Source organism: Octopus sinensis, linkage group LG19 (assembly GCF_006345805.1).
Source record: "Octopus sinensis linkage group LG19, ASM634580v1, whole genome shotgun sequence".
NCBI lineage: Eukaryota > Metazoa > Mollusca > Cephalopoda > Octopoda > Octopodidae > Octopus > Octopus sinensis.
The window spans coordinates 49061980-49077493 of NC_043015.1; the positions used below are offsets into that span (position 1 = coordinate 49061980).

The window sequence follows — 15514 nt, forward strand, 5'->3', positions numbered from 1 at the left end:
TATGCCTCATTTCTGACTACTTACTGAAAGAAACAAGCCCTGTGATACTCTTATTGACAATAAAATTCTTAATCTCATCATTAAAGGATTTACAAAGTTATTTGGCACATATTAAATATAAATAAGGAAGATTTGAAGAAATTTAAGTTATAATGTTACAATCTATTGGTTGGTCATAGATTTTAATATAGATTAACCCTTTCATTACCAACCCGGCTGAAACCGGCTTTGGCTCTGTAGTACAAATGTTTTGTTTTCATAAGTTTTGAATTAAAATTTTCCACCAAACCTTAGTCACAAGTTATGTTCCTAACACTAGCTTAATGATAACTAAGTTATTTTACTAAATTCTTTATTATATTTAAAATTAATTGAAAGTAACACAGAGAATCTCAACAGAAATATTGTAACAAAAGGGTTAAATTATATAACAGAGAAATAATTCTTAACCCTTTTGATACCAACCCGGCTGAAACCACCTCTGGCTCTGTAGTACAAATGTTTTGTTTTAAAATCTTCCACCAAACATTAGTCACAATTTATGTTCCTAACACTAGCTTAATGATAACTAAATTATTTTACTAAATTCTTTGTTATATTTAAAATAATTGAAAGAAGCTCAGAGCATCTCAAAAATAAATACGTTAACGAAAGGGTTAAGAAATATTCATTAGAAATGTATTGATCAATCCAATAAACATCTGTTTCTTAATTATCACAAATCAATCAATCAGCCATATATAGAATAATTGATTTTTATTTTAAACAAAACCTACTCAAATATTTAAAATTCGACTCAAAGAGCATCCTTAATCAACAAATTAATGCCCAATTCTTCTTTACTGTATGAATGTGGTTTTAAGAATACTTGAAAATAATTTTTTAAAAATAATGTTTAGCCTCCTAGTTTAAAAATTTGATAACCATGCATGCAAGCACATGTGTGACATACACATTGATGTGCGTGTGCATGTATTCACTCTAGGTTTCTTTTACGACCTAAAAACACCCTGATTACTTGTCTGCCATCTGAAATATATTACAATACTGTTCCAAATTGTAATGATTTTTATAGGCGCAGGAGTGGCTGTGTGGTAAGTAGCTTGCTTACCAACCACATGGTTCTGGCACCTTGGGCAAGTGTCTTCTACTATAGCCTTGGACTGACCAAAGCCTTGTGAGTGAATTTGGTAAACGGAAACTGAAAGAAGCCCGTCGTATATATATATATATATATATATATATATATGTGTGTGTGTATATGTTTGTGCATCTGTGTTTGTCCCCCACAACATCGATGACAACTGATGCTGGTGTGTTTACATTCCCGTAACTTAGCGGTTCAGCAAAAGATACCGATAGCTACTAAAACAAAGAATACAATGATTTGTACTGTAAATACCGAACATACACATATTTATATTTATATGTATATATAGAAATAATATATTTCTAAATATCTCAGAGAGATTTATGCAGTAGTGGTACGATAAAGTAGTTGTATACTGTCAACTTAATGTGACAGTCCCATGAAGAGAATCATACCACTGCTATTTAGCCCTAGGAAGCAGCAATGCTTCCTGTTGGCCTTGACACATTTCCTGTGTCCTTATGTTGCAAGGGGGAGATAAGTACCTCCACCCAGCTAAGCCAGCACCCAGAGACTAGTTTCCGAGTCTTTGCTCGTCATCAGACTGGAGTAGCATGGCCGACAGAAAGCGTTACTGCTTCCTAGGGCTAAATAGCAGTAGTATGATTCCCTTCATGGGACTGTCACATTAAGTTGACAGTATACAACTACTTTATCGTACCACTACTGCATAAATCTCTCTCAGATATTTAGAAATGCATTATTTCTATTTTTGTAATCAGTGGATTTATTTCACTAGAATTCTTATATGTTTGCAAAGGCTAGACAAGCATCTCCAGCTAGCAGGCCATGCTACTCCAGACTGATGATGAGCAAAGACTCAGAAACTAGTTTCTGGTGGCAGGCTTAGCTGGGTGGAGGTGCTTATCTCCCCCTTGTAAACATAAGAACCCGGGAAATGTGTCAAGGCCGACAGGAAGTGTTGATGCTTCCTAGGGCTAAATAGCAGTAGTATGATTCCCTTCATGGGACTGTCACATTAAGTTGACAGTATACAACTAGTTTATATATCATCATCATCATCATCGTTTAATGTCCGTTTTCCATGCTTGTATGGGTTGGATGGTTCGACCGGGGACTGGGAAGCCAGGAGGCTGCACCAGGCTCCAGTCTGATCTGGCAGTGTTTCTACAGCTTGATGCCCTTCCTAACGCCAACCACTCCGTGAGTGTAGTGGGTGCTTTTTATGTGCCACTGGCACAGGTGCCAGGGGAGGCAGGCAGCGGCCACGATCGGTTGGTGCTTTTACGTGCCACCGACACAGAAGCCAGTCATATATATATATATTCACACATATATGTATATATCTACGTGTGTGTTTTTGTGTCTGTATTTGTTCCCCCACCACCACTTGGCAACCAGTGTTGGTGTGTTTACATTCTTGTAACTTAGCAGTTCAGCAAAAAGAGATTGATAGAATAAGTACCAGGTTTAAAAAAGAAAAATAAAGTCGATTCATTTGACTAAAACTTCTTCAACATCGTGCCCTAGCATGGCCACAGTCTAATGACTGAAACAAGTAAAAGATAAAAAGATAAATACTGTCTTGAGCCCCAGGGCTAACACAGCTGGTTGCCCAGTTTCCATGGTGACAGATCACAACATTACCCTCTAAACAGGATGCTGGTCCATCACAAGGTCACTCACTTACAGATGAATGGATGGGAGCAATATGAAATGAAGTGTATTGCTCAAGAATACAATGCACCACCCAATCTGGGAATTGAAACCACAATCTTAGGATCAGGAGTGTAAAACCCTCACCACTAGGCCACGAGTTTTGGATTAAATAAATTGCATCTTCTATATTCCAATTACCTATTTACTACCCACAAGGGGCTAAACACAGAAGGAACAAACAAAGACAGACAAACGGATTAAGTCGATTACATCGACCCCAGTGTGCCACTGGTACTTATTTAATCGACCCCGAAAGGATGAATGGCAAAGTCAACCTCGGCGGAATTTGAACTCAGAACGTAACGGCTGACGAAATACAGCTACGCATTTCGCCTGGCGTGCTAACGATTCTGCCAGCTCGCCGCCCTGTATTCCAATTACCAATTAATTATGATTATTGTTTTTAAAACATTCATCATCATCATCATCAACATCATCATTTAACGTCCGCTTCCCATGCTGCCATGGGTTACAGAGTCTGACAGGAATTGGCAAGTTGGAGTGTTGCACCAGGTTGCAGTCTGGTTTGGTTTGGTTTCTATAGTTGGATGCCCTTCCTAACGTTAACCACTCCAGGAGTGCAATGGGTGCTTTTCATTGGTGCCATTTACATGACACCAGCAATGGCCACAACTTCAATTTCACTGGTGCCATTTATATGATACTGACAATGGCCACGACTACAGTTCCGCTTGGCTTGATGAGTTTTCTCAATCACAGCGTATCGCCAAAGGTCTCAGACACTCGTCATCGCCCCGTGAGGTAAAAAGAAATATATATCTCAAGGAGGCGCAGGAGTGGCTGTGTGGTAAGTAGCTTGTTTAACAACCACATGGTTCCGGGTTCAGTCCCACTTCGTGGCACCTTGGGCAAGTGTCTTCTACTATAGCCTCGGGTCAACCAAAGCCTTGTGAGTGGATTTGGTAGACGGAAACTGAAAGAAGCCCGTCGTATATATGTATATATATATATATATATATATATATATGCGTGTGTGTATTTGTGTGGCCCATCGTATATATGTTTGTGTGTCTGTGTTTGTTCCCCCAACATCGCTTGACAACCGATGCTGGTGTGTTTATGTCCCTGTTACGTAGCGGTTCGGCAAAAGAGACCGATAGAATAAGTACTGGGCTTACAAAAGAATAAGTCCCAGGGTCGAGTTGCTTGATTAAAGGCGGTGCTCCAGCATGGCCGCAGTCAAATGACTGAAACAAGTAAAAGAGACTATTTTATAAGTTTAAACTCTATAAGATGTACTCAGTGTAAGCTATGGACACATAAGAGGTGCAGCAATATCAAAGGAAGGCTAACTGGGAAGATAGTTTTTGTATGTGGCAGATGCTCAAGAGCAATAAACAGTGAAAATGTGCAGAGAACAACTTCCGCCACATTTCAGGGAGAAAAACTACAAGTAGTTGATAGGTTCCTTTACCTAGGTGACCAAGTCAGTAGTGGGTGAAGGTGCGATGAAAGTGTAGCTGCTAGAATAAGAATAGCCTGGGCAAAGTTCAGAGAGCTCTTACCTCTGCTGGTGACAAAAGGCCTCTCATTCAGAGGAAAAGGTAGACTGTATGACGCATGTGTATAAACAGCCATGCTACATGGAAGTGAAACATGGGCTGTGACATGCGTAACCTTGCAAGCGCAAGAAATGAAGCCAGTATGCTCTGATGGTTGTGTAATGTCAGTGTGCATACTCGACAGAGTGTAAGTTGAGACCCCCTTCGGTCATGACTGACCGTGGAATTGCACCTAGAAAGTTACCCTCCTGGGCACAAGTCCAGGCAAGGTTGTTTATGGAAGACCAGCAGTTACCCATACATACTGGCCTCCCCTCTCCACGCCACCAGTGTTATCCAAGGGAAAGGCAACTGCAGATACAGCTTGGCACCTGTGACGTCACAACTCATTTCAACAGCTGAGTGAACTGGAGCAACGGGAAATACAGTGTCTTGCTCAAGAACACAACACGCAGCCTGGTCCGGGATTCGAACTCATAACCGCATGATCATAAGCCCGACACTCTAACCACTGAGCCATGCGCCTTCAACAGAGTGTAAGTACCTTGAAAGAAAAGTTAGACCTAAGAAGCATCAGATGTGGTGTGCAAGAGAGACAACTGTGCTGGTATGGCCATGTGGCGACAATGGATGGGGATAGCTGTGTGAAAACGTGTCACACCCTAGCAGTTGAGGGAACCTGTGAGATGAGGTGAAGCATGACCTTCGAACAGTGGGCCTCACCAAGGCAATGACTAGTGACCGGGACATTTGGAAATATGCTGTGCTTGAGAAGACTCAGCAAGCCCACTTATGCATACCTTTCCTTCATTGGACACTAAATTCTGCTTGCAAAGACCTGTTGAGGCAAGTGAAATCGAAATCAAATTTGATGACTGGCATCTGTGCTAGTGGAGTGCTAAGAACACCATCTGAGCGTGATCGTTGCCAGAGCAACAAACTGGTTTCAGTGCTGGTGGCACGTGAAAAAACATTTGAGCGAGGTCGTTGCCAGTGCTGCTGGACTGGCTCCTGTGCAGGTGGCACGTAAAAAGCACCATTTGAGCATGGCCGTTACCAGTACCGCCTAACTGGCCCTCATGCTGGTGGCACATAAAAGCACCCACTACATTCTCGGAGCGGTTGGCATTAGGAAGGGCATCGAGCTGTAGAAACTCTGCCAGATCAGATTGGAGCTGGTGCAGCCATCTGGTTCACCAGACCTCAATCAACTCGTCCAACCCATGCTAGCATGGAAAGCGGACGTTAAACGACGATGACGATGATGATGATGATCAATGCTAAACTAGCAGCTCTTGAGATAAGGTTTTTCTTACTTTTACTGAATTCACAGAATGATTTCTGTTTGAGCTACATTAAATGATGAAAGTGGGTGCTACGCATTGCAGATACTAAACGTAATCATAGTTCTAAGCAAAACTAAAAAGAGACAGTAACACTTGAAAATCTGTCATTATTACTGAAAGATCTACAAGATTTCATAAATGGTGAGTACAGAGAAAAGTGCTCGGTAAGATCAGCACGTCCTTCAGATGCCCTACATTTTATTGTTCTTAGCTTCTCTGGGCATGTGCTACAAATCCTTTAGCATTCAGATTCTTCTGTCAAATGCAATTCTTATTCATTCACATTGTTTCGACTCAACCGTATATTATCTTGTAGATTTGAGATTTCAATGATGTCGCTGTAACTTTTTCTTTATCTAACATTGTAGGGTAGGTGTGAGAGTCTGGATCTGGCCAGTTTGAGCATAAAACAGGTAGAATATCTGGGGTTGGATATGGCTGGTTTAACCCTTTAGTGTTCACATTATTCTGCCAAAATTAATCCTTTTTTACCCACATTGTTTTGAACTAATCATGCATTATCTTATAGCTATGAGATTTTGATGAGGTAGCTGTTAATTTTTAAAACGATATTGTAGGGTTGGTGTGAAAGACCAGATATCGCTAGTTTGAACATAAAACAGGTAGAATATTTTTGGCCGGATATGGACGGTTTAAATGCTAAAGGGTGAAAGAAAGAAGGGCAGTCACTGTTAACGTATTATTAAATGTTAAGCACACAGGGGAGGGGGAAAACCTCTATAATAATTAGAGAAATCTAACGAGATGAAATAACTGAAGTTGTGATTGGAAATACTTCTCCAACAATGTTCTTTCTCCAGTGAAGATAAAAAATGTAAACAATTATTCTGGGTTAAAAGCATAAACTTAATCTTGGTAAAATGAATATCATATATTTATTTTCAGATTACTAAGAGTCACATACTTTAATACTATAAAAACATAGCAGCTGGTTAGTCAAGAAATTTGTTAACCAAAAGTTCATTTGAAAAATTGTCTTTTTTATATATTTTAAAATCCACTATTTTTTCATTAAATATTTGTTAAACTATATTGGAATTTAATGATAATTTAATTTGTGTTTGTTAGAAATTAATATTCAGCTACTAATTGATGAATGTAGAATGGTAATTACAAATTAGATTATAGCAGTTGATTACAAGACTGGCACTGCACAAGTGTGCAGTCAAATTGTTTCGTATGCAATTTCGATTCATCAAATCATGCAGCACAATCCACAAGAAGCAGTACAAAGCAGGAAATGAATGAATGAAAAATTACCTTTCTGTCCAGGAGGTTGTAACGGATGACCACTTTTGGCACACCAACCGACAGGGAAAATGTCTCTGGAATCAAAACGGCACCAGTAGTCAAATGCTCCTCTCCAACCATCAAACGTGATGTATATCTGGTCGTTGCTCACCGCACCGACCGTCGCTGGACAGATCAATTGTGGGTTCTTTCTATCAACTGCTTCAAGTTTCATTCCAACCTTGAAGTCATTTGAATGTGGAGAAGGCGGCTCCTAAAAATTTAATAAAAAATTTAAATTTTTAACAATACATTTATAAACCACTAGGATACTCACAATTACAAGCTGAAAGAGTGTTCAATCATAACAGAAAAATATCAATTCTGGTTTTTAAAGGAACAAATTTTACTGAGCCGTTATCACATTTTATCTTTTACTTCTTTCCGTCATTAGACTGTAGCCATGTTGGGGCACTGCCTCGAAGAGTTTTAGTCAGATAAATCAACCCCCAGTACTTATTTTTTTTATAAGGTTTGGTACTTATTCTATCAGTCTCTTTTGCCAAACTGCTAAGTTACAGGAACATAAACACACAAACACCAGTTGTCAAGTAGCGTTTGGGGATAAACACAGACACAAAGATACTTACATCCACATATACCTACATACACATACACACATACATACTTACATCCACATATACCTACATACACACACACATACATACATATATATATATATATATATATATTTGTAAGAAATGAAGTTCGAAAATGCTGCTGTATTATACAATTTTTAATTTTTATATATACATTATAACATGTTTCAGTTCCTGAAATGAACCTTATCAAAAAAAGTTATATATAAAAAATGGATGAATGAATTATCCTTTGTTTACCGTTAACATGGAAAATTCAATAAACAGTTACCAGGATAGCAAAATTCACGCAAGTAACAAGGGTGAAGCGACCTATTCAAAGGTAGAAACTCCAGGTTAATGTGCAGTAATTTGTGTATTATAAGTAAATAAATGGAGTTGAACGCAGGTGTTATTCAACTCCATTTATTTACTTTATATATATATATATATATTTCAGTTTCTTATTTCTGTATTGCCCACAAGGGGCCAAACAAGGACAAAGGGATTAAGTCGATTACATCGACTCCAGTGCGTAACTGGTACTTAATTTATCGACCCCCCCAAAAAGATGAAAGGCAAAGTTGACCTCGGCAGAATTTGAACTGAAAATGTAATGACAGACGATATACCGCCAAGCATTTCGCCTGGCGTGCTAACGTTTCTACCAGCTCGCCACCTTTATATATTTCAGTTTCTGCCTGCCAAATCCACTCACAAGGCTTTGGTCAGCCTGAGGTGTTATAGTAGAAGACACCTGCCCAAGGTACCACACAGTTCTGAACCCAGAGCCATGTGGTTGGCAAGCAAACTTCTTACCACAAAGCTACACCTATGCTTTATCAATAACTTTAACACCTATGCTACCATATTTCTGTTGAAATACATCTTTATTTTAATTAATTCTGAACATAGGTGCAGGAGTGACTGTGTGGTAAGTAGCTTGCTAACCAACCACATGGTTCCAGGTTCGGTCCCACTGTGTGGCACCTTGGGCAAGTGTCTTCTACTATAGCCTCGGGTCGACCAAAGCCTTGTGAGTGGATTTGGTAGATGGAAACTGAAAGAAGCCCGTCATGTATATATATATGTATGTTTGTGTGTCCCAATATCGCTTGACATCAATGCTGGTGTGTTTACGTCCCCCGTAACTTAGCGGTTCGGCATAAGAGACTGATAGAATAAGTACTAGGCTTCCAAAGAATAAGTCCTGGGGTTGATTTGCTCGACTAAAGGCGGTGCTCCAGCATGGCCGCAGTCAAAATGACTGAAACGAATAAAAGAATAATGAAGACTTTCGTAAAATAATTTGTCATCATCAAGGCAACTTCTAGAATATAAATGAAGAAGTAATGTTCGTGAGAAAATTAATTAAAATATAGATTACTTTTAAAATAATAAGCTTGTACCATAGAACCAGGGGCAACCTTGGACAGTTTGGTTTCAAAAAGGGTTCAAAGATCATTTTTCATTTTTAGTCAAATTTATTAAAAAAATACATGATGATGATGATCATCATCATCATCATTTAACGTCCACTTTCCATGTTAGCATGGGCTGAATGATTTGAATGAGGACTGGCAAACCAGATGGCTGCACCAAGCTCTAGTCTGACCTGGCAGAGTGTCTACAGCTGGATGCCCTTCCTAATGACAACCACTCCGAGAGTGCAGTGGGTGCTCTATGTGCCACCGGCACGAGGGCCAGTCTGGTGGTACTGGCAACAGCCATGCTCAAATGGTGCTTTTTACGTGCCACCTACACAGGAGTCAGTCCAGGTGGCACGTAATATAGAAAGAAAATCTGTTAACATTTTAACCCTTAAGCATTCAGATTATTTTGTCAAATATGATGTTTATTGATTAACATAATTTTGAATAAATTATGCAGGATCATGTAGCTTCGAGATTTTGATAAAGTGATTTTTTTTTTCAAAATGACATTGTAGGATAAGTGTGAAAGACCAGATTTGGCCAGTTTGAACATGAAACAAGGTAGAATATTTGAGCCTGGTATGGTCTATTTAAGTCTGAAAGGGTTAAACAGTCATTGCCTAACCTATAACGAAAAAAAAGAAAAAGGGTTACAACAGCCCCCTTACACAATCTAACTTTAAGCCCTCTCACACAATCTGTGTCTAATTTTAAACCCTCTTACATAATCTGTGTATAACATTAAGTCCCCTTACACAATCTGTACCTAATTTTCCGTCTACCAAATCCACTCACAAGGCTTTGGTCGGCCTGAGTGTGAAATATTTTCCTCTTCCTTCTTGAATTTGTTGCAGTACTGCAATTATTGCATGTTGATTACAATAATTCAATCCTTTTGTTACCACATTCCAGTTCAAAAAACAGTGATTTTGTTTCAACTAATTTTGAAAATAATAAAGAATTTACTCAACAACAGGAGTAGGCCAAGAGCAAGATAACTGCACACTATCAGACTTAGTTGGTCACACTTGGGGACCCAACCAGAATGTGCACAAATTTATTAAAACAAAATCACTTTTTCAACAGAAATATGGTAAAAAACAAAAGGATTCGTCTGGTACCTGTGCCGGTGACATGTAAAAAGCACCCACTATACTCATGGAGTGGTTGGCGTTAGGAAGGGCATCCAGCCGTAGAAACATTGCCAGATCGGACTGGGCCTGGTGCAGCTTTCTGGCTTCCCAGACCCCAGTTGAACCGTCCAACCCATGCCAGTATGGAAAGTGGACGCTAAACGATGATGATGATGATGATGATGATGAATGGCTGTAATCAACATCGAATATTTGTGGTACTGCAAAAAATTCAAAAAGGAAGAGGAAAATATTTTAAGCCTGAGGACTCTATATTTCAATGACTCTCCCAGGATCAGAGGGTGGTGAAAATGGATGGATCAATGAAGCATTTAGTAAAATAATTGTCTGCATCAAGCTGATGCTTGGAATGTAAATCAACATAAAAATTTCGCAGGAAGATTTTAATCTAGATCCCTTTCAAGACTGTATCAATGATACAATCCTTTTAAAATATGCTTCACTGAACCAGGAGCAATCTCAGGCAGGTTGGTATCAACAGGTTTAAGTTTTACAAACATACAGGGTTACAACAGCCCCCTTACACAATCTAACGTTAAGCCCTCTCACACAATATGTCTAACTTTAAACCCTCTTACATAATCTGTGTATAACGTTAAGGCCCCTTACACAATCTGTACCTAATTTTGTTTCAACTAATTTTGAAAATATTAAAGAATTTACACAATAACAGGAGTAGACCAAGATCAAGACAGCTGCACAATACCATAGTGTTAGTTGGTTACAGTTGAGAACTCAACCAGAACGTGCACAAATTAATTAAAATAATACTAATAATAATAACATCGAAAAATACCTTAGAAATAAGAACCCAGGTTCGAAATTTCCTCAAGACACCTGAAGAAGGCTGGAGGGTATATCAGTCGAAACGTTGTGTTAACAACAAAACAAGATGAGGACAAATATCCCATCGCATGTAAATAATGTAATATTGTATCTATTTAGAATTTTTAATTAATGATGGTTAATTTCAGGAGGAAACCAAGGACTAAGGAAATTCAACAGTATTGGAAATAATTAGAAATTTTTAAAAATCACGGAAGAAGCAACATTTCAAGCCCATTTAATTGAGGACGTGAAAAACCAATTATAAAAACAATAATGATAGTAGAAGTAATGATACTAAAAGGGTACCCAGAAGTGATGGTACTAAAAGGGTATCCAGAGGTGATGGTACCAAGATATGGTGGTACTAAAAGGGCAGTAAGACATAGTGGTACTGAAAACAATTCCAGTCAAAAAGGCCAGTCCTGTAATGAAGAAGGTATTAGAGTTATCTCCCTTACATTAGAAACTTCCTCACTTACAAGGTTAATATAATTTATGTGATATCATGTGTCTCTTGACAGGCTAACTATTGCAGTCTCATATGTTAAGGGTGACTAGAAGAAAAATCTTCCTAAATTTCAAACAAGTATTCTTTTCTACTTTAGGTACAAGGCCCGAAATTTTGGGGAGGGGGCTAGTCGATTAGTATGCAACTGGTACTTAATTTATCGACCCCAAAAGGATGAAAGGCAAAGTCGGCGTCAGTGGAATTTGAATTCAGAATGCAAAGGCAGACGAAATATCTATTTCTTTATTGCCCACAAGGGGCTAAACACAGAGAGGACAAACAAGGACAGACAAACGGATTAAGTCGATTATATCGACCCCATACACTTATATACTCGACTCAATAAGTCGCATGAAAGAGGAAGTGAAGAGATGATAATGATGGTGATGAAACTCAAAGATGGCTCTCATAACAAAAAAAGGGACACCAACTGATGGTAGCGTTCATAATAAAACAGGCAACATTCAGCTCATTCCCTTCTGTGCTGGCAGATATCCCCCTCTCTAAAACCATTTCATTTTGACATCCCATCCTCTCGTTCTCAATATAATCCCTTCCCACCCTTTCTGTGCTACTAGTTGTCTCCAGAAAAATACAGAGGTTGGAGTGAACGAAGTAGTCTTTCAGACAAACTGAGAGTGTGCCAAGCATAGAACCATAATTCCGTACATTTATGAGTTCTACAGAAGAAGAAAGCAGGTTAGATGCGAAATGATAATATGGAACATAGTTGATAGTTGAAATACTTGATCTAGTGAAATATTGATTAAGTAGATTAACCGCTGATCCCATCACACTTACCTGAACTAAACACTAATTTGGTGGAGAAAAAACGCCCAAAAATATGGGGAAGGTGAGTTGTGACAATGATGATGATAGTGATGACAGTGATGATAATGATAATGATAAAAGAAAGTTTACACCTACTGATTTGAAACATTTTTCCGGGGCAATTTCAGCTCCATTTAAAGTCTTCTGTAAAAATATTGGCCATGATGATGCATTCATCCGAAAACCTGTTTTCACAGACAAAAAAATATTAATGACAGATTTTAGGATTTAATACATCTGTGCACCCACCTTACAGATAACAAAAAAGTAGATACAAAGAAACATTTCAGTTAATAAGCGTTTAAAAAGAAAAAAATATCACAAATGTGTATTTTGTGTATAAGAATCTTGATTTAAAATTTTGTCAAAATACAAAATCTCAGTTGAGCACTTAAAGGATTTTTACACAACAAATGTGTAGAAAAATCCATTTTATAGCAACAACTGGATAATGAACTGAAATATTTAATCAGATACAGGATTCTAGTAAATAAAAATTATTTCCTACATATATAAAAAGCCTACTGGACTAGCACAGGGTACGGTAGAAATATCTCCCACATTTTAACCTTTCATCTGTGTTGCTAATGAACTTATGCAAGTGCCAACAATGTTTTCATTTAGCTGATGAACAACTGTAACGCTTTGTTTAAACAACAGTGAAATTAATTTTTCATAAATGTTGTTTCTTTTTCCTTTTGTCAACCTTTCAAATGTGGGAGGTATTTCTGCCGCACCCTGTATATGTTAATGATTCCGGAGAGACATAAGTCTTTGTTGGGATTGAAGTCAAAACATAAGGACATTCATCTGATGTTCAACTGATTCCACAAAATACATAAGGTATATGTTTTTTTTAAATATCCTCAAAAATAGGATCATTATATCTTGTATAATTATATAATTGTAACGATGTGTGGATAATTGAAACAGCCACAGGAAATAAATTTTTGAAATAACAATGATATTGTCTTTCTTTTCAGACATACACAATGCTATTAACAACCTTTTCATTAAATACTGATACGTGCTGATCAAGACCATTGCATACAATCTTTTCTACTCTAGACACAAGGCCCAAAGTTTTGGGGGAAGGGGCCAGTGAATTAGATCAACCCCAGTTTGCAACTGGTACTTAATTTATCAACCCCAAAAAGATGAAAGACAAAGTTGACCTTGGTGGAATTTGAACTCAGAATGTAAAAACAGACGAAATACTACTAAGCATTTCGCCCAGCATGCTAATGTTTCTGCCAGCTCACTGCCTTTGGGGAGGGGGCTAGTCAATTAGATTGATTCCAGTACACAACTGGTACTTGATTTATCAACCCCGAAAAGATGAAAGACAAAGTCGACTTTGGCAGAGTTTGAACTCAGAACATAGCAGCAGACGAAATACCGCTAAGCATTTTGCCCGGCACGCTAACGTTTCTGCCAACTTGTCGCCTTAAGAACATTGCATATAATGTAACAGATTAGATTATATTTTTGAACATAACATACACAATAATCATGTCCAAAGATTATGAAATAACTTCCACATATGATAATGATGACGATAATACTAGTTTAAGGCCACCATTAAACAAACCAAAAAAACATTGATCAAAGTCTACTGTTGAGTTTAAGCCAAAACATTAACACCAAAGTGAAACAGTAACAAACTTAACAATGTTGGTTTTTATTTTTTTTAACCATTCATCAACCCTTATGTCAATATATTTCTACTTAAATACACTATTTTATGTTCAATTAATTAAAAAACTAATGAAGAATACAGTAATACCTGCCAAACAAATTAACATGAAATTTTAATTGGAATTTTTAATTTAGTCCACCTTAAAACAGGAAATCTGTATCATAGGACCAAGGAGAGTCTTATGTATGAAAAGGGTCAATTCCCCCTTTGAACATGGAAAGCAGATATATCCACTCAAAATTTTATTACGAAGTCGTGGGTAAAACTCCACAACTTCAAAAGAAAAAAAACCTCACCTTAGCTGAAAGAAGTAGAGACACTCCTAGGCACACTTTTTACGAAAGAAAACTTTTCAGATTATCTTAATTTTTTTCAATATGGGCGCAGGAGTGGCTGTGTGGTAAGTAGCTTGCTTACCAACCACATGGTTCCAGGTTCAGTCCCACTCTGTGGCACCTTGGGCAAGTGTCTTCTACTATAGCCTCAAACCGACCAAAGCCTTGTGAGTGGATTTGGTAGAGGGAAACTGAAAGAAGCCCGTCGTATATATGTATATGTATGTATATATATATATGTGTGTGTGTGTGTGTGTCTATATTTGTCCCCCCCAACATCGCTTGACAACCGATGCTGGTGTATTTACGTCCCTGTTATTTAGCGGTTCGGCAAAAGAGACCGATAGAATAAGTACTAGGCTTACAAAGAATAAGTCCCGGGGTCAATTTGCTTGACTAAAGGCAGTGCTCCAGTATGGCCACAGTCAAATGACTGAAACAAGTAAAAGAGTATATTTCATCAAATATCTCTTTACGGAGCTAAAAATCAAATACTTTTAGTGATGGATTTGAAAACCATACCTACAGGAGATGCTTGAAATGTATTGCAGAAGCAGAAAATATCAATCTATTTTTTGATGAATGACTGGAAACTCCACCGCATTCGATGACGAGAGTTTCAGTTGATCCTATCAACGGACCAACCTGTTCATGAAATTAATGTGCAAGTGTCAGCATGCTACAGACATGAGTACCCTTAACATAGTTCTCAGGGAGATTTAGTGTGACACAGAATGTAACAATGCCGGCCTCTTTGGATTACAGGTGCAATTCATTTTTGGCAGCTGAGTCTACTGGAGCAAAGTAAAATAAAGTGTATTGCTCAAGGACACAACATGCTACTGGGAATCGAACTTGCAACCTTACAAACGAAAACCGAATACCCTAACCACTAAACCACATGCCTTCACCTTATTTTGGTGAATCAATGGAAATTGTAGCTGTGATACCAGTGCCGGTGGTACATAAGAGAACCATCCGAACATGGCCGTTGCCAGCGCCGCCCTGACTGGCTTCCGTGCCGGTGGCACGTAAAAAGCACCCACTACACACATGGAGTGGTTGGCGTTAGGAAGGGCATCCAGCTGTAGAAACACTGCCAAATCAGACTGAGCCTGGTGCAGCCCTCTGGCTTCCC

The 15514-nt window shown here is 38.3% G+C and overlaps 1 protein-coding gene across 4 annotated transcripts in view; it reads right to left on the reverse strand.

Moving 5' to 3' along the window:
• LOC115222105 (sex comb on midleg-like protein 2) overlaps window positions 1-15514 on the reverse strand; it is a 65252-nt gene that overhangs the window by 19777 nt on the left and 29961 nt on the right. For all 4 annotated transcript variants that reach the window (XM_029792223.2, XM_029792224.2, XM_029792225.2 and 1 more), the window contains 2 exons: window positions 12439-12527; window positions 6981-7224 (listed from right to left, as the gene is read on the reverse strand). In XM_029792223.2, the coding sequence (XP_029648083.1) occupies window positions 6981-7224; window positions 12439-12527 (333 nt within the window). The remainder of the gene's footprint in view (window positions 1-6980; window positions 7225-12438; window positions 12528-15514) is intronic.